Source organism: Spodoptera frugiperda, chromosome 21 (genome assembly GCF_023101765.2).
Source record: "Spodoptera frugiperda isolate SF20-4 chromosome 21, AGI-APGP_CSIRO_Sfru_2.0, whole genome shotgun sequence".
NCBI classification, from domain to species: domain Eukaryota; kingdom Metazoa; phylum Arthropoda; class Insecta; order Lepidoptera; family Noctuidae; genus Spodoptera; species Spodoptera frugiperda.
The window spans coordinates 2219321-2246437 of NC_064232.1; the positions used below are offsets into that span (position 1 = coordinate 2219321).

The following is a 27117-nucleotide window of genomic DNA, read 5'->3' on the forward strand; positions in this document are numbered from 1 at the left end:
TTGCTACACATAACATAGCACTGGTGGAAACAGACTTCACTAAGTTATGTTTTTAGGGTTCCGTAGCCAAATGGCAAAAAACGGAACCCTTATAGATTCGTCATGTCTGTCTGTCTGTCCGTCCGTATGTCACAGCCATTTATTTCCGAAACTGTTGGGCCTACATAGTTGAAACTTTGTAGGATGATGTATTTCGTTAACCGCTATTCGAATTTTGAATAAAAATGAATAAATTTAAAAATTAAAGGGGGGCACTACATATGTGGAAACGATTCAAAAAAAATTTTTTTTCAGCTAACTTATCCGTGATGGTTGTCTATGGATAGGTCTTTAAAAAGACATTAAGGTTCCTAAAACCACTTTTCGTAAAAATCAATCGTTGGAAAGTTAGACGCTTCCAAAGTGGAAAAATGAGTGTCCCCCCCTCTAACTTTTAAAATAAGAGAGTGAGAAAACTGAAAAAAATATATGCTGTAGATTTCAATAGAAACTAACAACGAAAATTGGTTTGAACCAGATATGATCATTAGTTTTCAAGAAATAAAACATTTTCAAAAACCGCAAATATAACTTTGTCGTTCATACAAACACTATGTAAAACCAAGTTATTTTACAACTTTTATAATATGTCATCTACTGCTGCTACGGAACCCTTCATGGGCGAGTCCGACTCGCACTTGGCCGGTTTTTTATATGACTAATGCGTGTCTTGTGCTCTTAAGCTCAAACGGCAATACAAAACTTACCAATGTCATTAATTTCAATATTTGGTGCTTCATATATGACACTGTCTCTGTCAACTGGCGCCACTTCCTTGATCTTCTTCTGCCGAGGGTTGGAACAGTAGCGAGCTGAAAGTGGAAAGACCGTTGTCAAAAATGTTCTTTCTTCTAATATCGGCCGAGTAGAGAGAGTAGTTACTTTTGTTGCGGGGCTGCTGAAATTTGAGCTTACTAAGGGACCACATTTGACAGAGATCGGAAAGGAAATTCTCTGATAACCCACATAACCTTAACATAACGTTAGTAACCTTAGTATGTCAAAGTCAACATTATTTGTTTCGGACGGAGCTATACAACCTACATAGCTCCGTCCCTCTCGCACTGCTCAGTGATCGACCATTCTGACACAATTGTAATAGCAGACTAAGGCCCCAGGAAGGCACTTTTGAACGTTAAAGCAAATATTATAACATAAAGAAAACCAAATGTCTGTCTATCGGTCAGTTCTTTAGTGAAGCTAATTACTTCGTTCCAAAGTTTAACTTCGTATAGAGAAGAACGAGCAAGAAACTCCATAGATTACTCTTTTTCAATTAAAACTATAGCACGTTCGTCGGTCGGTCGTCTGATTGGCCGGTTCGAAAGAACCAACCAATCAGAGCACCTAACGCGCTCTCGTTTCTTTTAATTTAAACCTAAAGCAAACTCTTACTAGGGTACTAATGTCAATCATATAATAATGGCCAATCTTTTGCTTGTAGAAGAAGCTTATCAAGTCAAGAAAAAAGTGTACTCCTTCTTAGATATTTGTGGCCCGTCTGGTGTTGTGGGTCTCCATGGGCGGTGCCAATTTTTTGCTTACCATCAGGTGATCCGTGTACTCGTTTACCGCGAAAATGAACAGTACCCTTTATGTGTTTGCTTTACGTTAAACGAGATCGAAACGGGAGCGCGTTTAGTGCTCTGATTGGCCGGCGCGGATAGACTTACCAATCAGAGCGCCGAACGCGCTAAGTGTGTACTAAGTGTACAGAACTTTCTTTCTTTTGAAAAAAAACGTTGCCCCACATTAGGATTTTCTCCTGTGTCGTGGGTGCGTTTACAAACATACAAGTTCACATGCACATGACACCCAGACCCGAAACAACAATTTGTGGATCACACAAAGAGTTGCTCCGTGCGGGTATCGAACCCGCTACCCGTTGCGCGGCAGCCAGTTGCCCAGCCACCGCACCAACCGTGCAGAACTACGTGATAAATGTTGTAAAACTTACCTCTGTCACTTTGGCTGGAATCCGCCTTCTTCGACAAGTTGTTATGAGCATTTAATCTTCGAGCTGTAAAAGAAAACAGTAGACATGCATTATATCTTCAACTGCAGGACTGGCTGCTGATTTGATTCCGACAATTCTTCTGCAAATTGTCATTCTAGGTTTTTCATTGAGTACCTACCGGGTGTACCGGGGCTCCGGTTCGAAAAGCAGGAGTAAGAACGGGGTGGTTTTTAGTCAGTAAGCGTCTGATACTCCCTCTTGCCTCGCCCATGGTGAGAGAAGTCATTAGATGAATTTCCCCCTTTGAAAAAGGTTTTTGTTGAGGGAGAAACTCATCCAATGACTTCTTCCAGCCTTGCGTGAGGTAAGACTTTTACTGACTAAAAACCACCCCGTTCCTACTCCTGCTTCGGGCCGAAGCCCCGATAAACCCGCTAGGTCGTTGGGGGCTTCAGGTCATTCTAGATCTGAGGTTACTGGAGGCCCAATTACCCCCTTCCCAATCATCCCAGGCCTCAAAAGGCCGGCAACGCATTTGTAACACCTCTGGTGTTTCGAGTGTCCATAGGCGACGTTCGATTGCTTACCATCAGGTGACCCATCAGCTCGTTTATCGGCTTATACCCTAAAAAATAATATTTACTATCAGTTAAGGTCTTGAGTCAGCTGAAGTTTATTTTTTCTTAAATATAACACGAAGACTGAAATTGTGAAGGTGTATATTCCTTTTTAAAAGGCCAGAACACAGTCTGTGACTCCTAGTCCGCGCATGTCCATGGTCGGAGGCGATTGCTTACCATCAGGTGATCCGTCTGCTCGTACGCCTGTTCCATAAAACAATATGTGTAATAAGTCTTACCCAAGGATTTTAAGTAGAAGATGTAAATAGCTTGTACTATAATGATGAGCAATGCTAAAGTCCCCAAAATAGAACAGATGATGATGAATTTCGTATCTGAAATTAAGACAAAATTAAACATTTTTGATAGCACGGTTAGCGCGGTGGCTGCGCAACTGGCTGCCGTGCAATGTGTAGCGGGTCTGATGCCCGCACGGAGCAACTCTTTGTGTGATCCACAAATTGTTGTTTCGGGTCTGGGTGGCATGTGTATGTGAATTTGTATGTTTGTAAACGCACCCATGACACTGGAGAAAATTCTATTATGGGGCAATGTTTAAAAAAAAAATCAAAGAAATGCAAGGAGCTTTAAATATAATATCTGCCACGGCTTTAATGGGATGTGATGTTTAGACACCACTGATAAAACGGTGAAGGAAAACATCGTGAAAAAACCTGGGCTTATAATTTCTAATTATAAGTTTGAAATCACCAACCCGCATTGAGCAAGCGTGGTGATTAATGCTCAAACCTTCTCCGTGTGAGAAGAGGCCTTTCGTCATCAGTGGCCAGGTATAGGCTGTTGAGGTTTTATGATATTTTTATGTTGATTATTAAATAACTTATATTTACCTAATACCGTGTCGCTCCAATCTGCAAATAAACAAAACAATATCGTTATATATCATGTTAAATAATATACAGACTGACTGGTGAGATACCTTCAATATTTGAGGAAGCGGTAGTATGCGAACGTGTATTATGAAATAAAATAACATGAAAAAGAAATATTAATTAACTTCTTAGTAAACTTCGCACACAGTACACCGAGAGTCCAGTATTTAACTGCGGAATACTTGGACACCGCGCGGACGCACGGGTCGCGCAGCGCGCTATCAACACAGAATACATAGGTACCTACACTGTACAGCTGTTACCTACCTACATCGAAACCTATCCAAATTTTACTTATTTTTAGAGATATTTCGATAAAAAATTAAGTACCAATTTTTTTTTATACCAAATTAACGAGAATCGAGTACCGAGTACTCTCCATAAGTATTGAACGTATCTCACCAGTCATACTGTAGTTTGTGTTTATCGTTCAAACACGTTAAAACAGCTGAAGAGATCGGGATGAAATTTGGAATAGAGATTTAGGGAAGATTATGGGTTGGAATAACATAGGATTATGGTCTGGAATATCCTCGAAAGGGTAGGCAGAGATATACATTACGGCACGTAATGCCATTGTACAATGTACACCCACTTTTCACCATTTGTGTTATGAGTTCCATGTAATAGGGCCATTGCCATATACTGGACACAATTCCAGACTCTGTGCTACTACCGAGAAATTTTCGAAAAAGCGAAAAAGTCCAGTAATACTTTGCCATCGAGTGGTCGCAAGTGCAACTGAACAAGGGGTCTCGGGTTCGTTTCCCAGGTAGGGCAAAGCATTACTTGGCTTTTTTCGAATTTTCGAAAATATTCTCGGTAGTAGCACGGAGTCTGGAATTGTGTCCAGTATATGGTAATAGGCTCACCCCCTATTACAAGGGACTTATAACAGAAATGGTGAAAAGTGTGTGTACATTGTATAGCGGCATTACGTGCCGTAATGTGAAACTTAGGCGCTGGCTCCACGAACGAGAGAATCGCGACGAGTCCGCCCTTATATCGTCGGATAATTTCCACGAACGAGCGATAATATCGTCGGGAGTCGTAACGGAAACGCTACGTTTACGCGGCGACTCGTAACGGTATCGCCGCGTTTCCTTGACGACGCATTTAATAACTTTCTGGAAACGTCCTTGCTTAACGAGGCAACGCTGAAATGACGCTGCGTGCCCGCTGCGTGCACGTTGCGAGCGCGCGGCGGGCTAGCGACGATGTAATGACGTTTCGCGCGCTCATTGCCACTCGTCGCATCGCGGCGATAATATCGCCGTGTGGAGACGGTTCCATAGAGAGTGTATAGAAATACGTGGCACGACGATAATAATAAATTATCGCTGCGATTCTCTCGTGCAGTCAGCGCCTTTGCCTACCCCTTCGGGGATAAAAGGCGTGACGTTATGCGTGTGTGCTTACCTACTGTAACGTGTGTATGACATTTGATTGGAGTATAATAGGCTCTATTCTGATTTTGCGTATAAGGTACTTTTCTGATGTTGGGTAGAATATCTTGATTATCCCGATATAAGTAGAACTCAAATTCCCATGCGCCCGCCATGTAGCGATTCACCACGGTTGTCTGAAAAATAACATAGGTATTATATTATTTATTTATTTACTAGCTACTTCCGCGCGGTTTCACCCGCTCTGCTTGGCTCCTATTAGTTATAGCGTGATGTTTTATAGCCAATAGTCTTCCTCGATAAATGCAGTATTCAACACAAAAAGAATTATTCAAATCGGACCAGTAGTTCTGGAGATTAGCGCGTTCAAACAAACAAACAAACAAACAAACAAACTCTTCTCTTCATTCCGCCATCTCCTTCCTTCTTAACATTAAGGTAAAACTTAGGAAACTAACTAACCTAAAACCGACGTGAAACAATGCTTGCGTTGTGTGAGTGAGGTTACTGGAGACCCAATTCCTCCCTTCCCAATCTTACCAATTCCCGATTTCCCAACAACCCTTAAATTCCCAACCCACAAAGGGCCGGCAACGCACTTGTTACGCCTTTGGTGTTTCAAGTGTCCTTGGGCGGCGGCGATTGCTTACCATCAGGTGATACGTCTGCTTGTTATTAAGATGATAACCAATGCAGTTAAGTGTCACCTATTTTAGTTTGGGGACCCCTAAAATTTAAGAGAGAATAATAAAACGTGCTATAGAAACATACATGACCTCAACTTCATGCCTGTCTCCCATGGAGGTAGGCAGAGACAATGGAACGCCAGTTACTACGAATCTTATACACCTCTTTCTCATCAACAGTCATCAGTCTTTTATTAGAACTTATGACGGGATATTTACCATGTTTATTCACTTTGGTGAGTTTCCGATATTTCGGCACTGTTGCAAGCGCCATGATCACGGCCGAAATATCGGAAACTCACCAAATTGAATAAACATGGTAAATATCCCGTCATAAGTTCTAATAATAGTGTTAGTGACCATGTCAGTTTAACATCAGTCTTTTCATGCATGCTCGTCGGTTAAAGGTTAATAAAATTTGGCCCTTCTTCTTTAATATAAATGAACTAAAAAACCTAGCGAGCTTCGTTTCCTGCTTTTCTCTTGAATTTTCTTTGCCCGAGAGCGATCCATCGAATGCAAAACCGTGGAAATCGGTTCGTGCGTTCTGGAGTTATAGCGTCAGGAAGGAAAACCCGACTTATTTTTATATTATAGAAGATAAATAAGAAATCCTTACGTATGGTGTGGTCTGGTTGCTTTTGAGGGTACCGTCGATAGTGAACGATTCATTATTTGACTTGTTTACATGTAACCTAAAAAAAATAAAAAAAAAATTAAGCCTAGCTTTTGCACGTGACTTCGTACGCACAATCCCATTTTTCCCGTTCGTTCCCATTAGATTTCGTTACCGATTACCGGAGGCCCAATTACCCCCTCCCTAATCTTCCCAACTCTTATTCCCCAAAAACCCCTAAATTCCTAACCCCCAAAACGCCGGCAACGCACTTGTAACGCCCCTGGTGTTTCAAGTGTCCATAGGCGGCGGTGATTGCTTACCATCAGGTGACCCGTATGCTCGTTTACCGGCTTATACCATAAAAAATTGATTAATTATTATGTTAGCAGCACGACAATCGCCGCGTCGTGTGTAGCGGAATGCTGCTCATGAATATGAGCCTCTAGCATGGCTTGAAACTAGTCGAGTTCCTCGTCAAACAGTTACGTGAGTAAGCCGATAACGTAATAATAAATTTAGTTTGTCTCACGGTTACAATAAAATTTTAAAAAATGATAACGATATCGATGAAGAAATTGACACTTACCATCCATAATTGATGAAAGGGTCCGTTGGTAACACTATACTTAAGTTCATACCTTCTTTAAACTTGTAACTAAGCTGTGGTATTATACATTTTCCAGTTTCCTTAGTTATATTTATTTTTATAATTCCGTCATCTGTAATAGAAAATAGACATAAGATAACACTGTGGCGACACTGACAAGTGACAAGTGACAGATGACAGAAGTCGCACATAGACTATCGACGAGCAAATCAACGGATGACGTCACAAATATCCTGCATCGCACATACGAAGTTTACATGCGAATTAACACGGATAGAAAATCCCAACGAACAACAGTTGGGCAGAAAGCCCGCCAGGCTGATTACCTCGCCTGGTCGGAGGATCCTCCTTTGCTTAGGGAACTTTACTCTCTGTTCCCTAAAACACGATAATATACAATGTGATAGGCGTGGGTGGGACTTCTAACCCGTTAAGGCTGAGTACAACATCTAATTTTATCGACAAAAAAAATATGGGGGGTTGAACCCCTAATTGAAAATATTGGAAAATAGTGATTTTTTCGGTAAAAATAATTCACAAATGATTTTTTTTTCTCACCAAAACATTATCAAACATATGAAAAAAGTAATGAATTAGTTAGCCAAGGTTATTAGCTACCGTTTGTCGTTTTTTTTTGTTTCTACGACGCATACAACCTTTGATATCAAAAAAAGTAAAAAATATATTAAAATAGCCATAATTTTTAGGGGGAGGGGATTCGACCCCTTCGACCCCGACTTTTGTCGATAAAATTAGATGTAGTACTCAGCCTTAACGGGTTAGAAGTCTCACCCCTATCACATTGTATAACATATCAAAATACTTTTTTTTTTTGAGGGAGGAATATCATCCAATTCTCGGGCGAGGCGTAAGGGAGTGTCAGACTCTTACTGACTAAAAACCACCCCGTTCCTACTCCTGCTTTTCTTTTCGAGCCGGAGTCCTACCTAAAATTAATACACTACACTTTGGAACGAGCACCTAGTTTCACTGAAGGACAGACTGACAGACTATTATTTATTTCTTTGTTTGTTAACATTTCAAAAGTACGAATTTATAATAATACGGAATTTTTTTTGTAATAGGACTTGGAATAAATGATTTGACTTTAACATGAAAAAAGTAGCACATAGGTTAACTCTAAAAATCATAGCTTTCTCATGTAAATTAATAGAAAACAGCTCTTCTAGTTTACAGTAGACTGCGCGACATCGCCGCGTCTGAGCACACAGCTCATGATGAAGAGTCCCTCTGTGACTCGATCGTAGAGCTTTTCTCCATTAATTAACGTGAGTAAACCGTGATTTTTAGTTAATTTATCTCATGACAGTTATTATAAAAATATAGCACATAGTTTTTGTTAAAAGAATGTTGCTATACACTAGGATTGTCTCCTGTGTCGTGGGTGCGTTTACAAATATACAAGTTCACATACACATGATTTTGACTTTTGACTTTTTTGACAACTGACTGTCGATTCCATTTTACTCTGTACTCAGAGTCGTTTACTCGGTATACCGGAATGCAGATCCACGCGACACACAATGTGTTTTCTATTGTCTGATATAAAAGAGGTTATGGGTGCTTTTCCACCAGAGACGTGCTATGTAGCTATGCTACGAAGATGTAATATCTAAGCTATGAAACTATGTAACCGTTTCCACTGATACTAAGCTATGTAGCTCTACGAGGTAGACACGCAGCTCGAGTATGCGACGTATCGATAGTAGGGAAGCCATAGCACGCATCTTTTCATATAAAGATCATGGCTTAGCTAAGTCCGTTTCCTCTAGTGCTAAGCTATTGTACCAATGAATATGATATGTGGAAGTCAAATGCATCCACAGCAACGTAGCATAGCACATCTCTGGTGCTAAAGCACTCTTGCGTGTGACGTGATACATAAGTTTTAAATACGCAAACTCACGTCTTTTATCCCCGAAGGGGTAGGCAGAGGTGCTCATTACGACACGTAATGCCGCTATATAATGTACATCCACTTTTCACCATTTGTGTTATAAGTCCCATGTAATAGGGGGTGAGCCTATTATAATATGTAAGTTATATAAGTTTAAAATGTACCTACTAATACCCATTTTCGTCAATTATGTTTATTATGTTATGAGCGTAAGGTAACAGGCGTAAATAGGCTACTATTGACACATACGTATATAACCTTTGATCACATTTTAATCATATTTATGAGTCAGTCAGCGGTTTATTTTGAGGTTCCCATACGCGGTAAATAAATACTAAATTCAGTAAAACTGATGTTAAATAATTATATGTTATTATTTTCCTTCATTTGTCTGTATTTCATGTAATACTTACATAGTACATAGGTATTGAATGTTTCATAAATGACCTACTAACTATGTATTATAAACTAGCTACCTTGGCGGTTTCACCTGCTCTGTTCGGCTTCTATTGGTCTTAGCGTGATGTTTTATAGCATATAGCCTTCCTCGATAAATACACTATCCAACACTAAAAGAATTATTCAAATCGGACTAGTAGTTCCTGAGATTACCGTTTAAACAAACAAACTCTTCAGCTTTATACAAGTATAATATATCTTTATATGTATATATAATTCTTCTGTAACTGTGTATGTCACTGAACTTTTCTTAAACGACTGGACCGATTTTGATGAATTTTTTTGTGTGTGTTCAAGGGGATCTGAGAATGGTTTAGATTCACAATTTTGTCCGCTGGACAATGTTTTTTTAATTAATTTTTAATTTATTAGTAGTTGTTTGGAATGTTTTACATTGGATCCGACAAATTTTCAAATTAAAGACGTGTAAACAGGACAACGTCTGTCGGGTCCGCTAGTATAGGTATAAGATACAAAAGCCGCGTGGTGACGACGGCAGTTGAAATCATTAGTCATCACCCCTTCTCTTTCCGCGGGTTTCACGTCGTTTTTCTGTGAGGCCGTGGTATCACATCCGTCGAGCCGTTCCATTCGTGCCGAAGCATGGCTCTCCCACACTTAACCAAAATAGCTTAATCTATACTATCTATACTTATAATATTATAAAGCTGAAGAGTATGTTTGTTTGTTTGTTTGTTTGAACGCGCTAATCTCCGAAACTACTGGTCCGATTTGAATAATTCTTTTTGTGTTGGATACTGCATTTATTGAGGAAGGCTATAGGCTATAAAACATCACGCTATGACCAATAGGAGCCGAGCAGAGCGGGTGAAACCGCGCGGAAGTACCTAGTTCTTATAAAAATAGCGTGGAGATTATTATCCCACCCAAAACATAAATGTGAAAGGCTGCCAAGTTCGATAATATTGGAATGCTTCGCCTATAAAAGAAGTGAGATCTAAATAAGTACCAAGTTCCATACACAGACCTCAGTTAAAAATGATATAACAAGTTGGCAAGTTTTCACACACTTTGTTATAAACCTACTAAACGCAATGAGTCAAGTATATAATTTTCTATTAAAACTTGCCAAGTTATATCATTTTTAACTGAGGTCTGTGTATGGAACTTGGTACTTATTTAGATCTCACTTCTTTTATAGGCGAAGCATTCCAATATTATCGAACTTGGCAGCCTTTCACATTTATGTTTTGGGTGGGATTTCATTTATTTTTGTAAGGTTTATTTTATTTTTTTCTTATTTTACTTTACTTTGACTAAATACAAACCTTCGTAACGAATTTTAGGTCGGTACGACCATTGGAAAATATAGATATTTTTTTTGTTTTAGTTCCTTAGGGGTATGAATTTACACCTTCATTATTTTTAAAACCGACTCACACTTGGCCATTTTCAGATTTTTTCCTTTACTTTGACCTAAAGACCTACCTCCATGCCAAATTTCAAGTCAATACGACCATTGGAAGTGGTCTAGGTTTTTGATGAGTGAGTCAGTCAGTGAGTGTATAGTAAAAATAGCGATTTTCACGTCAATATCTCAAGACCTACAATAGGTACATTAATGAAATTTTGTATTTTAGATAAGTAAGTAGATCTCGACAGATACTAGAAATTTCATATGCGTAGATAAAATAGATTTTGAGTTATAGGTGGGTCGAACTTGGCCCGAAATGGTTCGTGTAATATAACCCACGGCCGGTGTGTCGGTTTTTTGCTCGAACTTGGCGGACACACTGCCGTGTGTCTAGATAGTAAGGTCCGTTTATCAACAGTAGGTCTTTAGTCCAACAGTAGAGTTTCACGGACCGTAGTTATATCTAGGCAACGTCACGCATTTTATCCCTGAAGGGGTAGGCAGAGGTGCACATTACGGCACGCAATGCCGTTATAAAATGCACAATCCACTTTTCACAATTTGTGTTATAAGTCCCATGTAACAGGGAGTGAGCCTATTGCCATATACCGGACACATTTCCAGGGAATTTTCGAAAAACCGAAAGGCCTTAGTAATACTTTGGCCGACCCATTGTCCAGCAGTCGCACTTGCGACCACTCGACCAATGAGGCTGTCTTTGAGAGAGTGAGCAGAGGCAGAGTTATGAATATCTAGTTGAGTTTAACAATGAATCATTTGTAATTCTATGTTAAAACCTCATTTTAAATTACACGTCACATAAAACCACAAGAGAATACACAATGCAATACATTAGTTTTATTGATTTGTAATTTGCTTTATTCTAGCGCTTACTAATAATATATGCACATATAAAATCTATATGCTGCCCTTTAACTCCTAAAGTGCTGCACCAAATTTGATAGATGTGGTCTTAGAACTTACTAATTTCATAGCTGAAATTAGTAATTGGTCTTAAGGGTAGAGCCATGCTTTGGCACGAATGGGCCGTCTCGACCGGAGTGATACCACGGCCTCACAGAAAACCGACGTGAAACAACGCTTACTTTGTGTAAATGAGGTTACCGAAAACGCAATTACCCCCTTCCCCGATTTCCGAACGCCACTTCAAATCAAAACTCCTTAAAGGCCGGCAACGCACTTGTAACGCCTCTGGTGTTTCGGGTGTCCATGGGCGGCGGCGATTGCTTACCATCAGGTAATACGTCAGCTCGTTTACCGGCTTATACCATAAAAATATCCATAAGTTTTAGACAGATAATTAAAATGCATACAACTAAAATGTTAAACATCGAAACAAATCCAAATATTTTGGATTCAAAGTAAATGTAGTGCGAAAACGTGGAATTGTAATTTTAAATTGTACGTTTGAAATCGCCAGTATCTTTATTCTACGTCATGATTTTCAGCGAACTATCCTCATCGAAAATTAACACTATGAGTTAGCCAAATCCAAAGTCCGCAGTATGCTTACGTCACGCTCATTATATGATGGTACTTCCCCGGCAGCCAACACATTCAAGTTACATATAGCAACTCAACTCTACTGAGGAAGTATCAAAATCATCATGGACTTTTGACGTCAGTAATAGGAAAACTATTACCTACTGTGTAAATCACAATTCGTAACATAATTATTGAAAAATATTGTTACCATGTAAAAGTTACTGCGTGACTAAGTAAGTACGTGTGTCGTCTAGACATTCAACCTCGCTACATCCTTGTTGACTGGACATCTACACTACATGAGCTGCTGTTTACATGTGAACATTAGCTCATGACGATACCTAAGTACGTGTGTCGCCTGGACAGTCAACCTCGCTACATCCTTGTTGACTGGACATCTACACTACATGAGCTGCTGTTTACATGTGAACATTAGCTCATGACGATACCTAAGTACGTGTGTCGCCTGGACAGTCAACCTCGCTACATCCTTGTTGACTGGACATCTACACTACATGAGCTGCTGTTTACATGTGAACATTAGCTCATGACGATACCTAAGTACGTGTGTCGCCTGGACAGTCAACCTCGCTACATCCTTGTTGACTGGACATCTACACTACATGAGCTGCTGTTTACATGTGAACATTAGCTCATGACGATACCTAAGTACGTGTGTCGCCTGGACAGTCAACCTCGCTACATCCTTGTTGACTGGACATCTACACTACATGAGCTGCTGTTTACATGTGAACATTAGCTCATGACGATACCTAAGTACGTGTGTCGCCTGGACAGTCAACCTCGCTACATCCTTGTTGACTGGACATCTACACTACATGAGCTGCTGTTTACATGTGAACATTAGCTCATGACGATACCTAAGTACGTGTGTCGCCTGGACAGTCAACCTCGCTACATCCTTGTTGACTGGACATCTACACTACATGAGCTGCTGTTTACATGTGAACATTAGCTCATGACGATACCTAAGTACGTGTGTCGCCTGGACAGTCAACCTCGCTACATCCTTGTTGACTGGACATCTACACTACATGAGCTGCTGTTTACATGTGAACATTAGCTCATGACGATACCTAAGTACGTGTGTCGCCTGGACAGTCAACCTCGCTACATCCTTGTTGACTGGACATCTACACTACATGAGCTGCTGTTTACATGTGAACATTAGCTCATGACGATACCTAAGTACGTGTGTCGCCTGGACAGTCAACCTCGCTACATCCTTGTTGACTGGACATCTACACTACATGAGCTGCTGTTTACATGTGAACATTACCTCATGACGATACCTAAGTACGTGTGTCGCCTGGACAGTCAACCTCACTACATCATTGTTGACTGGACATCTACACTACATGAGCTGCTGTTTACATGTGAACATTAGCTCATGACGATACCTAAGTACGTGTGTCGCCTGGACAGTCAACCGCGCTACATCCTTGTTGACTGGACATCTGCACTACATGAGCTGCTGTTTACATGTGAATATTAGCTCATGACGATACCTAAGTACGTGTGTCGACCCTTTTTTAAAGTTAGGGGTGTCAAACAATTTAGGTAATGACTATAATTTAGTAATAGCTGACAGGTCAGTCTCACGGCCCCGTTTAAAATCCTAGTGTAAACGTTTTAATTAAAAAAATAATTGTTCGCCTTAAATAGACTTGATTTTAATGAACAAATAGAAAATGTAATAGAACATTAATTGGACTGGGATTTCGGGCGATTAATATACATATATAAATGTAGGTAATTTTAAACCATTGTTTCCTTCCCTGTATGTGTTAAACCATTTATTTTACAATGCCACTTCGAATTGATAGGTAGTATTGAATCTATAAGTATAATGCAAATGGGACAAGATTAGTATAACCCAGTTGAAAATAATTCACGGAAAATTGGACATTAATTATTCCACATACTGCCACACTCAGAGACATTTAATGATTACTTAAACTATTCCTTAGTAACGATTTTGTATCGAAAACAGTCGCTAAGGACTAGGTTAAGTAATCGTTAAAGGACTCTGAGTATGGCGGATAATGTTTAGTTTTAATATACAGTAGAATAAAATCGTTTGGTTTGAAAATATAGTAAGCTACCCAAATAAGGCCTATGCCCCAATAAAGCCTATTTTGAAAATTTCCGTCTTCCAGATTTTAAATGGTCGCCAAAGTTTGTAGAAGTGTGCATGCACATTACTTAACTAATTTAAGCACAGCAAACAACCCGTGACGCGATTGTGTTGGAACCTGCAGTCGAAAACAATCACGACGTGGAGCCCATTTTTGTTTTTATAAAATTCGGCCAACGTAAACTTTTTTTTTTTTTAAAAAACGTTGCCCCACACTAGGATGTTCTCCTGTGTCGTGGGTGTGTTTACAAACATACAAGTTCACATACACAAGACACCCAGACCCGAAACAACAATTTGTGGATCACACAAAGTGTTGCTCCGTGCGGGAATCGAATCCGCTACACGTTGCACGGCAGCCAGTTGCCCAGCCACCGAGCCAACCGTGCAGTCAGAATAAACTCTATTCATATTAATATTCATTTATTTGCTCTAAGTATTTTTATATTTATCAGTATACGACGTGCCGTGTTTTGTCTATAGGACAATTATACATTTAGCTATCTCCTCACATAAGTGAAATAGCTATAATATTGGTGTAATTCATATAATTGTTATTTTGTTTACCCATGTGCCATGTCCTAATAAAGCCTACACAAAAAACGTGTAGGCCTTATTACGACATAGTCGTTTTTAAGTAATATCATAGAAAACGGTTCACCAGCTTCTACCACAAGAAAAGTCCAATGAATTCGCAAAAGATGGAAACGCTGTTAAAATATAGAAAGGAGTATACTATCTACGTAGTGGTAAACAGGGTGAATAGATACAGCAAAGGGGTGAACGAATATCGGGAAATTCTTCATAGTATCTATTCAACCTTCGAATTTTATGCACCCTGTTTTACCCGGTATGCTGCTGCAGCCAGATATAACTTCCAAAGAAGTACGAATCATCTAAAGAGTGAATTAACTACTCGAAAGCTAGGTCGGTCGCTAAATTGGCTACAGCTCAGGCTCATTCGTTTGGCTGATGCTGGGGTGCCGAGGACTTCAAAGATGTTAAGGGGTTTTAGATGATGAGAAACTCGTCGTGATGTATAATGACCAAAATTAATTAATAAGATGTCATTACATTATTTTATTATAACCAGTGACAAAGTTTTCTAATATGTAATTGAGATGTTGAATATGTATTTACTTGTTTTTATTGAGGCTTTATTAAGACATAGTGTTCCCAATAAGGCCAAAGTGCCACTTTAGTTATTTGTGCTTACAAAAATGTAATTTTTGTTTCTAAAGCCATTTTGTTTCCATTATTACAAAGTTTAATAATTGAAAATGAAATTATCAGCGCATTTTCATTTTAAATCTACGAGCTAGGTGGTAATAAAAATAAGGTAGGCCTTATTGGGTAACCTTACCTTATATAAGTATTGTAGAAAGGATGGCCACCGGGATAGTTTTAGTGAGGTACAAATCCTACACTCCCTAGACTTTTATCCCCAAAAAGCTAGGCGCTTTTTGAGATGCGGAATACCTAGCTTGTAACTGTGGCTCCGGTTCGAAAAGCAGGAGTAGGAACGGGGTGGTTTATAGTCAGTAAGAGTCTGACAATCCCTCTCGCTTCGCCCAAGGCGGGAGAAGGCCAATGGATGTTAATCCCCTCAAAAAAGGCGCCTTATCGGATCAAAAAAGTAAACGAAATCAAGAACGTATTATTAAATGATTTCGTTTTAAAACGGACGTAATAAAACTAGAAAAAAATCACTTGATTACACTTAAATAAAGAAATAAAATGATAGAAAATCCAATAATAAAACAATGAAATACGAAGTCGCAAAACACCAGGTAATCACTTTTTAAAACACACACAAACTCACACTATTGCAACTAAAAAGCCCCATATAAACAAAACAAAACGTTTAAAAAAACTCACAAAATAAAATAAAAAGTTTAAAAAAACTCACAAAATAAAATAAAAAGTTTAAAAAAAACTCACAAAATAAAATAAAAAGTTTAAAAAAAGTCACAAAATAAAATAAAAAGTTTAAAAAAGTCACGAAATAAAATAAAACGTTTAAAAAAACACACAAAATAAAATAAATTGTTAAAAAAAAACACACAAAATAAAAAAGGAAAAGTTTTCCAAAACTCACGAAATAAAATAAAAAGATTTAAAAGATAAAATAAAAAACTCACTTTCGAAACTGATAAACCAAAAACATAAACAAACACTCACTAATATAATTATCAAGAATATTTTTATAAACATTTTCTTTCTCATTGCTAGACGTCTTATAACTCATAAGTAGAGTGTCGTATGGACTCACCTTCCGCCTTTATAAATAAAAAATTTGAGCTCACAATAAAAAAAACCAATAAGAAAGGACCCATTTTGTGATCTTTTAGTTTTATTTTAGTGACACTACTGTTACACATTATTGCTCGTATTGAACTGAATATTAATCAATCCACGATGACACTTTTGTCCTGTCCCAAAACCCTTAGTACGAGTTTGCTTTACGTTTAAAGTAAAAAGAGCGCGTTCAACGCTCTGATTGGCCGGCTCGAATAAACGAACCAATCAGAGTGCTGGACGCGTTCTCGTTTCGATTACTTTAGACGTAAAGCAAATTCGTACTAAGGGTTATTCAGGATTGACCAAACGTCACAAAAATCAAGATGGCGATGCGACGTCATAGGACAAGTAACAAATAAAATCGTCATCCAAGGAACATAATATTTATTTGTTTGTCTCTACTGCGGTTTACGAACAAATATTAATACTTAATTAATAAGAAATGTTTTTGTTTTTTCTTACTTCAGAAACTTTTCCAGACATCGGACGAAAAAAACATGTTTTTGTTAGTTATAATAAAATTGTGATATTTCCAGTATATAACAAAATAATTATGTTATTTTTGTGTTTAGGGTTATTCCTTTTACAATAGAAAAACTGATTTATACAACTATTAAGCATAATAATTGTGTTTTTTTATGGTTTAGGAACAGGATCACCTGATGGTAAGCAATCGCCGCTGCCAATGGACACTCGAAACACTAGAGGCGTTACAAGTGCGTTGCTGGTCTTTAGAGGGTTAGGAATTTAAGGGTTGTTAGGGAATCGGAGATTGGGAAGGGGGTAATTGGGCCTCCGGTAACCTCACTCACATAACGAAACACAACGCAAGCGTTATTTCACGTCGGTTTTCTGTGAGGCCGTGGTATCACTTCGGTCGAGCCGGCCCATTCGTGCCGAAGCATGGCTCTCCCACACTTAAATTGCTGTAAATTAATGTAGAAAACGATTGATGTGGAATAAGGTATAATCGATAGGCTAATACGCCCTTGTTAAAAGTATAAATTGTCATTATAACTATATCGACAGCGTAACAAAACCCATTTTCTACGTTACAGGATAAAATAGAGCAAAATATAGGGACTTATTATAGAAAACTGTTTACAGTGGGATATATTGTGACGGTAATTTTCCTGTTGGAACTATAATTTGTTGTAAACATTACATTCTAAATGTTTGATTGGCGTCATTTGATATTTGATCTATAATAAACTAGTTGGCCCGGCAAACTTCGTACCGCCTCAAACATTTTCTCACCATTTAAACCTTTCCTGGACAAATAATTTAATATCAAAATTTGCCAAATCGGTCCAGTCGTTCTCGAGTTTTAGCGAGACTAACGAACAGCTATTGATTTTTTATACTACGTCCTGTCTACGTTGTCCTGCCTAATTTTTGATTCGATTTCGCAAAGAATAGAGCCCTTTCCATAGCACTATGAGCGAGCTAAGTAATGGTTAGAGATCAGATTAAGTCAAAGTCGAAATGTGCATGGAAAATTCATTAAAATGGCTAAAATATAGATTAAAAGATGCGTCAATTGACCTGAAATATGTCTTACTAATTAACCTTTAATTAAAATTACCTTTTAATTCATTCAATACCTATCCATTCAATACGGATGTAATAAGCGCTAGTGTTGCTACTCAAGAGTGTGAAATTTCATAATATCAATGTCGATCGATTAGAATTGGCATCGAAATGTGCATGGAAAAAAATAATATACTAAGAAAATACAGTTTGTTAACTAACAGAGGGTGTTCCTGTTAACCCGCAATAGTATAGCATCCATACATGCTAAAAAAAAAATATTTACCAAAAATTTAAAATCGATACGTAAAAGAAACACTCTTTGCGCGCGTAGTTGAAGGAAGGCAATGTTGCAATTTATTGCTTATTTTTCTTTGCTGATATTTTTATTTTAATCTATTAATGATATAGATTAACGAGTTTAAAGGGCCGCCCTCTGTTAATATACTGTATATCCACGTTTCGAATGGGTTTAACTTGTGCCATGTATTTTTGGAATATACAGAATTAGGTTTTCATTAAAGTTGAATATTGCATAATTTTCTATCCAAAAATTCAATTAAGACTTTGACTTCCAACAAGTATGCTGGCGCCAGTCACCTTTGTCCCCAATGGCGTTGATTGTAATTTAAGTGTGGGAGAGCCATGCTTCGGCATGAATGGGCCGGCTCGACCGGAGTGATACCACGGCCTCACCGAAAACCGACGTGAAACAACGGTTGCGTTGTGTTTCGTTGAGTGAGTGAGGTTACCGGAGGCCCAACTCCCCCCTTCCCAATCTTCCCGATTCCCGATTCCCCAACAACCCTTAAATTCTTAACCCCCAAAAGGCCGGCAACGCACTTGTAACGTCTCTGGTGTTTCAAGTGTCCATGTGCGGCGGCGATTGCTTACCATCAAGTGATACGTTTGATCGTTTACCGGCGTGTTGATTAAAAAAAAATGTTCAGCAGTTAACTACATCTTGTAGTTGATGAAATTCAGAACCGAAACAACAATTTGTGCATCATACAACGGTTCTGAGAATCTTTAGTTTAATTTCCTTTAAAGTAATCGAAACGAGAGCGCGTTCGGCGCTCTGATTGGTTGGTTTATTCGACCAATTCACATTAAAGGTTCTATGACTGTGTTTTCGAAGGGGGAAGCACTGACGTGATGTTATGATGTTACATTAAATCAACTTCTTGTTTTGTTTTGCGGTCGGTTTTTCTGACATTATTATATTATTGTATTTGTTTCTATTCGAAATGATTCAACAATACACTGTTATTGCATAAAACTGGAGAGTTTGTTTGTTTGAACGCGCTTATCTCTGAAATTACTGGTACAATTTGGAAAATTATTTTTGTGTTGGGTAGTCAATTTATCGAGGAAGGTTACAGGTTAAAAAATCCCGCTATGACCAATAGGAGAACGGGTGAAATTGTGCGAGAGTAGCTAGGAAATAAATAAATGTTAAAAATCGAAGGAAAAATGTCGAGCTCTCAAAGTAAATAAAATTTAATATTACATAGCTTGCTAAGCCCATTAGTTAGTAAGATGACATTAGAGAATGAAAGACATTTTTTTATGCTTTAAGCCGGTAAACGAACATTCAGAACACCTGATAGAAACACTAGAGGACTTTTGGGAGTGAAACCTTTTAAGGGGTTAGGAATTTAAGGTTAGATTAGGATGGGGAATAATTGGGCATAAGGTAACCTCACTCACACAACGAAACACAACGCAAGCGTTGTTTCGCGTCGGTTTTCTGTGACGCCGTGGTATCACTTCAGTCGAGCCGGCCCATTCGTGCCGAAGCATGGCTCTCCCACACTTTTTACATACACATGAAATACATTCAGTAGAGAATCAACTATGAAAAAAAATCATAATAATATTATATGTCAATTTAAAATAATTTGGTATATAGAAAAAAAGAAGTTGCATAGTGTCTCATATCCAAATGCGGACAAATATTGCGAACAACGCCATCTATCTTGCTTTGCGCAAACTATCCATAAATAGATACGCTTCGCGAATGAAATGGCTCTAGACTTGTAACTGGCTAGACTTGTCCAGTGTTGTATTCTTGTATTAATTCGTATGTAGGTAGTTTAATATTTGAAAATGGAATGAAATAAATGAACGTTAATTTACGCTATTATGTACTTTATTTACTATAAATATACATTACAATATAAATTAAAACAAAAACTAAATCGAAATTCAATTATTACAAGAAAATTCCATTTATGAAATAACATTTCCAAAAATTATTTAAAAAAATCCATTCTGCAAATGGAAAATTAACCATTCCATTTCTGAAATCGGAATAAAATTCCACATTCGAAAATTCTTAATTCAAAACTGAGACAATAGTTAGATAGTAACATCGTTTAAGAGGGTTACAATTCTTTGGAATACTGTTCATATCTATTCGGGCATAGAGATTGGGGCGGCTCTTAGCGCATGCGTACAACACAGTACCCAGTTTATCCAGTTCAGAGACAAAATGGCTACTCGACGGACCGTCTCCAATTGATTTTTTTCCCTACTAAACTAGTACCACACACATTAAACCTGACCGTGTTAAAATTATTTATTTCAAATTCACCGTGCGTCATATGTTTCGTTTGTGTAAAAATAAATTGTGTTTCTATCGCAGGTTATAATTGTGCCGTGTTCCTTAGTATATATGTTAAATTCGTCGGTTTTTCTAACAAATGTATAGACTTCAGTGTTCCATGTCAGCCAGGAGTCGTTCCAGTATATGTGAGTACTAATTTCATAATGTAATTCACTAGTTTCAATTGGTTAGTGTGACCTAAAATCAGTCTAATGCAGTTAGTGACACGATTATGTCTAGGCGTCAGCGTTACCACGTTAGCCCGTCTCTATAAAAAAAACCAATGTATTCTACCGCATTTTACTTTCATTCCAGAATGGAATTTATTCCATTCTTGAAAAATCCAAATGAAAAAAATGACGTTCCAAATGACGGTATTTAAAATTGGTAGGAATGACATAACATTGATGTGGTACATATTATAATGTTCGGTGCGAAGTGGTTTTCTCAGAATTTTAGGAATTCTATCGCCGTCTCGCTCCAACTCCTGTCTCTCTCTCTTTCTCCCTTCGTTCCTGAATGGGTTTAAGACATGCGCTGTCCTGTGTCAGGACAATTTAGTCTCGCGTTTCGTGGGCGATTTTTTCACCAATGTCAAAAGTTGACACACTTTTGATGCATGTATGCGCGTTAAGAATTATGTATAAGGTTAATCTGATTATTGGCCATTGTAACTGGTGTGGTAATCGTATTAAATAATCTTAGATATTACTTGTGTACGTAGAATACATTTCGGGGACGATCCATACTTTGACAACGTAAGGAATTCGTCTTGAAGAAAAATTTTTCGTGGCGCGACGAAAAATGGCAGTGACGAAAAATTTTGATTCTTTTGCTAATTTTTTTGTGTTTTTTTTTCACGCATTTTAGTTTATAACTATGTGTAAGTAAAGATTTTTAATAGGTGAAATTTTTTCCTCATTTTTGGATAAAAAAATTGACACTATAAATTATTTTGTCGCCGATTTTTATACGGTATTTTTCATGCAGATTTTCAAGGTTCACAAAGACAGGAACACTTTTTCTTTTAAAAAAAAATCGGACCTAGTTCAAAAAAATGTTTGTTAATCTTTTTTATTTTAGTTTAGTTTTTTAGTTTTATGGTGGTTTTCTACATAAATATTTTCTAAAGTATACATGTAAACATTATTTATACAAATAATTAGATATTACATAAAAACTAAATTAAAAAAAATACATTTATTGAATACATATTTAAAATATACATAAATATATATAGACTAAATAAAATTAAAAACTAAGACAACATTTCATATAATATTTTCGAAAATTCTCAAAAACAAAAAATCCAATACAAAAAAACAATTGTTTAGCCAAAAATACTTTGACAATCCGAGCCGTGCATTTTTTTAGAACACATTTTCTTGTTGTTTTGCTATTTATATAAAGACAGTGTAAGACGCACTAAGATCTATTCTTAGATACTAATTACTCCTTCCCAATTACGTCAATATAAACTAAAAATATCTGGACTCCCGTCAAATGCAGTTGTCGACTTACAAATATTTTACTAAACTAAATAGACTAGCCAACGTACTCAGAGACATAATTATTACTTAAACTATTCCTTAGTAACGATTTTGTTCCGAAAACACTATTCCTTAGTAACTAGATTTTGTTCCGAAAACAATCGCTAAGGATTGGGTTAAGTAACCATTAATGACTTTGACAATGGTGGTAAGTGTCTGAATACTTTAAGTGTGGGAGAGCCATGCTTCGGCACGAATGGGCCGGGCCGGCTCGACCGGAGCGATACCACGGCCACACAGAAAACCGATTTGAAACAACGCTTGCGTTGTGTGAATGAGGTTACCGGCGACCCAATTATAGTCTTCCCAATCCCCGATTCCCCAACAACCCTTAAATTGCTAACCCCCAAAAGGCCGGCAACGCACTTGTAACTCCTCTTGTGTTTCGGGTGTCCATGGGCGGCTGCAAGTGCTGATGATCCGTCTGCTCGTTTATCAGCTTATACCATAATATAAATTGAGTAATTGTTTTGAAAATGTATAATTTTAATTAAGATTTCATTATCTTTATTGCACTATTAGCTAATTGGGTATATGTAAAGATTATCTTAATTTTATTACTGTAATAACTATAAATACTTTTGTTCATTTTTCTTTATACATATAATACGTAAGTAAACTGAAAAATAAGTAGTAATATCTGTAAATGCATAAATTACTACCGCTAATCTTCTTGTGGGTGCCGTAAGTCGACTTTAAGATATTTGACAGAGACTGGGCAGCAGCGGTTTCTGATGAATCGAGAGCTGCTATATTCAATCCAATAGGATCGCATAGGATGGCATAAGCCAAGCGTGGAAATTATCGCTAATTTTGTGAACTGTCTCAGTCTAAACGAGTAGACGGATCACCTGATGGTAAGCAATCGCCGTCGCCCATGGACACCCAAAACACCAGAGGTGTTAAAAGTGCGTTGCGGGCCTTTAGGAGTTGTTGGGAAATCGGGGATCAGGAAGATTGGGATGGGGGTAATTGATTTTTATGGGACATGCCGGTAATCGAGCCGACGTATTACCTGATGGTAAGCAATCGCCGCCGCCCATGGACACTTGAAACACCAGAGGCTTTACAAGTGCTTTACCGGCTTTTTGGGAGTTAGGAATTTAAGGGTTGTTGTTCGGGAATGGGGATGGGGAAGATTGGGAAGGGGGAATTGGGCCTCCGGTAACCTCACTCACACAACGAACACAACGCAAGCGTTGTTTCACGTCGGTTTTCTGTGAGGCCGTGGTATTACTCCGGTCGAGCCGGCCCATTCGTGCCGAAGCATGGCTCTCCCGCACTTATAACACAAAAATTCTACTGTTGGTCTTACATATACTATGTTCACTTCCATCTACGTCATTGGGGATTACTATGTGATCCAGTTTTGCATTCTTCATAGCAATAGAGCTCCCCCTATATCTTGGGCTTAATAAAATAACTGGTGAAAACTGGGTCATTTCTGCCGACGACTTTATTTATGGCGTGATGTTATATATTAGTTATGTTACTTAGTAATATGATTTTGGATATTAGCATTCCTTTTAAATATTATAGAAGTCTCTCATCTCATATCGTCACGCCTTTTATCACCGAAGGGGTAGGCAGACGTGCACATTACAGCACGTAATGCCGCTATACAATGTATACCCACTTTTTACCATTTGTGTTATAAGTCCCGTGTAATAGGGGGTAAGCTTGTTGCCATACTTGCCATATACTGGACACAATTCCAGACTCCGTGCTACTACTGATTTTTTTTCTTACAACCGAAAAAAGCCCAGTAGTGCTTTGCCCGACCCGGGAATCGCACCCGACCCCATATACCTACTTTCGAAGATGTATCAATTGAAATATTACGTGACGTCAATTCTATGTACATTTTATGGGTATGGCTATCTGGCAGAATTTTAATGCTCCGAAATTTGTTTAGCATGAATTATGCATTATGCATTCTGCGAAATGAAGTTTCTGCCAGACGTTGTTATGCAAAATAAAATTATAACCTAATAAATTCTGCTAATAAAGGTAGACCCGATAAAACGAATCAAAGTTTAGGAGTGGGAGCAAATACATCATTTCTACGTATAAAAAAAGTTATTTAAAAACCTAAAAAACCCGACTGCGCTTCTTTATAATATGAAAATGACCGGGACGGGACCCATTCTAGAAAGCAAGCCGTATGTGCCCTCAGTCTTCATATTTAGAATGGGTCCCGACTGCTTAAATTTTACGATGAATTTCTTGTTTTAGGGTTTTTTCATTTTCATATTATAAAGAAACGCAGTCGGGTTTTTTAGTTTTTTAAATAACTTTTTTTATACGTAGAAATGACGTATTTGCTCCCACTCCTAAACTTTGATTCGTTTTATCCTAGCATTACTATCTTATATGACAAAATAAAAAAATACGTAGCTAATATTGTTTCATACCCCGTCATTATCCCTATTGAATGAATGTACCATTTTTATTTTTACCTGTAAGTTCTAGACGCTTAAGTATTTATTTATTTTTTTGTAAGAAAAACATAGGTAAACATTTTAAATAATAAACTACAAATAAATTAAAAACCCAAAAAATGCAAATATGAGAAAGATTATAATCAGTTTAAAAATAACATATTTTTCCTAATTATGACACCAATTTACAATATAATATTTACTAATTGGTTTGCATAACAAATGCAGCTAAATATAACTACCTAGCCCCTGCGACTCTGCCCGTGACAAACCCGTTTCTCCCTGTACCCGTAAAATATTCAAAAAATCCTTGGATAAAACGTATCTTATGTTCATTTTCTGGTACTAAGCTACATCCCCACAAATTTTCAGCTAAATCGATTTATGCGTTTCTGAGTTATACATAGTGTTACTACCACAAGTTTCGTTTTTCTTATTTTTTTTAAAGAGCAGCCAGATCACCTGATGGTAAGCAATCGCCGGTCTTTTGGGGGTTAGGAATTTAAGGGTTGTTGGTGCCTCCGGTAACCTCACTCACACAACGAGACACAACGCAAGCGTTATTTAGCGTTGGTTTTCTGTGAGTGACCGAGTGATCATATATCATACATCATACATTCGTGTCGAACCATGGCTCTCTCACACTTTGTTTTTTTTATAATTTTAGTATTATATACATACTAGCTTCTGCCAGCGTCTTCGCCCGCGTTCCATTGCTATAAAAAATATCCTATCACCCAAGTCAGCGTTACCCTGCCTGTATACTAAAATCCGTTCACTAGTTTTAGCATGATTGACGGACAAAAATCTAAACAATCAAACAAACAAACTTTTACATTAATAATATAAGTATGATGCACATCACTTTGTATAATTTGGACATTTCCTTTTACAATAGTACTATATATCATTAGAGCTTAATTTCCGTGGGAAAACCGTTTAGATTCTAATAATATATATATATTTTTTATTTATACCGAATTGTCCTAATACCTCGCTTATCTTCAAGTGAAATGAACATTAAAATCTAGTCAGTCGTTTTGAAGATTTCGCCGGACATACGAGTATCATTGTGGTGTAATATTCTAAATCTTGTAAGACATTTTTTTTCTTCTAATATCTTTTGATTTATTTCGTTGCGGGATCCAAGACAGTTATGTATGTCCCTGGGACGCGCCGGACTTCAATGTTCCGGTGTTTTCATGGTTGTATCTACTGTAGATCCTGGCTTACAGGAGTTGCAGTAGTTTCGGGAGGGTCTAAAAAATCCCTGTTTTAATCCTCCTACGATTAACAAATGTTATTTTTTCAACTACATAATTATTTTATTTATTAACAATTTTATCTACCTATGTAAATATATTAAACCGTATTACCTAAATAATTATAACTTATAACTACAACTAAAATATTTACAACTTGAAAATACCTTAAAAAAATTAAAACCAACTTAAAGCGTTGAACTTTGTATTATGTAAAAAAATGTAGACCTTTTCAGACAACCTTCCTACCTGATGACATAACCCCCTAATATATATATATTGGGGGCACAAATTCAAAAGTTTTGCGACCCCAAAAAGGTAAAAGGTTGCCAAGACAATTACGTTGTTTGGCGCATGCCTAACCCCAATTATTTGGCCCTTATTCCGGATGCTACAAAATGTCTAATGGTATTATGAATAAAGACTATAAAAACGTTTTAAAACCCATTTATTGTTTTATATCTGTCGCTTTTATTTTTAAAAAGGTTTAACTAGCACTCTCAGAGACATTTAATGATTACTTAAACTATTCCTTAGTAACGATTTCGTATTGAAAACAATTGCTAAGGACTGGGTTAAGTAACCATTAAATGACTGTGGGGGCGGCGGTAAGTCGCTTGTTGCTAAACTAGCTACGTACGCGGTTTTACTCGCTCTGCTCGGCTTTTATTCGTCGTAGCGTGATGTTATATAGTCTATAAACTTTCTCAGTTAATGGGCTATCCAACACAAGCTTTTTATTCAAATCGGTTCAGTAGTTTAGGCGTAAAGAAGAAACAGAAACGTTACTTACTTTTGCATTTAAATGTATAACTAGCAAACCCGGCGAACTCCGTTTCGCCACCAATGATTTTCCCTGTTTTTCTACTTTTCTCTTGATTTTTTTTCTAAATTTTCTATGCTATAAACATCACGGAGCCTGAGACCTTTCCAACGAATGCAAATCCGTGGAAATCGGTTCGTGCGTTCTGGAGTTATAGCGTCAGGAAGGAAAACCCGACTTATTTTTATATTGTAGATTTATCACTCACTGCTCAGCTCCTATTGATCATAATGTGAAGTTATATGTATACTATACTAATATTATAAAGCTGAAGAGTTTATTTGTTTGACCGCGCTAATCTCCGAAACTACTGGTCCGATTTGTATAATATTTTTTTGTTGGATAGCACATTTATCGAG

General features: G+C 37.6%; 3 protein-coding genes and 1 long non-coding RNA gene across 7 annotated transcripts in view; 3 read left to right on the forward strand and 1 right to left on the reverse strand.

The window, feature by feature from the left end:
- Nucleotides 1-7550, forward strand: part of LOC126912031 (uncharacterized) — a 129663-nt gene extending 122113 nt beyond the window's left edge. Inside the window, exon 2 of the long non-coding RNA XR_007706644.1 lies at nt 7434-7550. This is a non-coding gene — a long non-coding RNA (uncharacterized LOC126912031). The remainder of the gene's footprint in view (nt 1-7433) is intronic.
- LOC118280461 (uncharacterized) overlaps nt 1-16656 on the reverse strand; it is a 28197-nt gene extending 11541 nt beyond the window's left edge. For 2 of the 3 annotated variants that reach the window (XM_050702059.1, XM_035600501.2), the window contains exons 1-8: nt 16516-16656; nt 6807-6939; nt 6221-6296; nt 4929-5091; nt 3468-3488; nt 2856-2951; nt 1997-2059; nt 747-851 (exon numbers count right to left, since the gene is read on the reverse strand). In XM_050702059.1, the coding sequence (XP_050558016.1) occupies nt 747-851; nt 1997-2059; nt 2856-2951; nt 3468-3488; nt 4929-5091; nt 6221-6296; nt 6807-6939; nt 16516-16624 (766 nt within the window). In that variant the 5' untranslated portion in view covers nt 16625-16656. Of the gene's footprint in view, nt 1-746; nt 852-1996; nt 2060-2855; nt 2952-3467; nt 3489-4928; nt 5092-6220; nt 6297-6806; nt 6940-16384 lie in introns of all 3 variants that reach the window. The other variant, XM_050702058.1, reaches the window with a different exon arrangement.
- The window catches only part of LOC118280349 (uncharacterized), a 180825-nt gene that overhangs the window by 41279 nt on the left and 112429 nt on the right, over nt 1-27117 (forward strand). The window lies entirely within an intron of this gene.
- The window catches only part of LOC118280222 (putative fatty acyl-CoA reductase CG5065), a 65686-nt gene continuing 59112 nt past the window's right edge, over nt 20544-27117 (forward strand). Inside the window, exon 1 of the mRNA XM_050702056.1 lies at nt 20544-20828. The gene's annotated coding sequence lies outside the window, so the exon portion shown is untranslated. The remainder of the gene's footprint in view (nt 20829-27117) is intronic.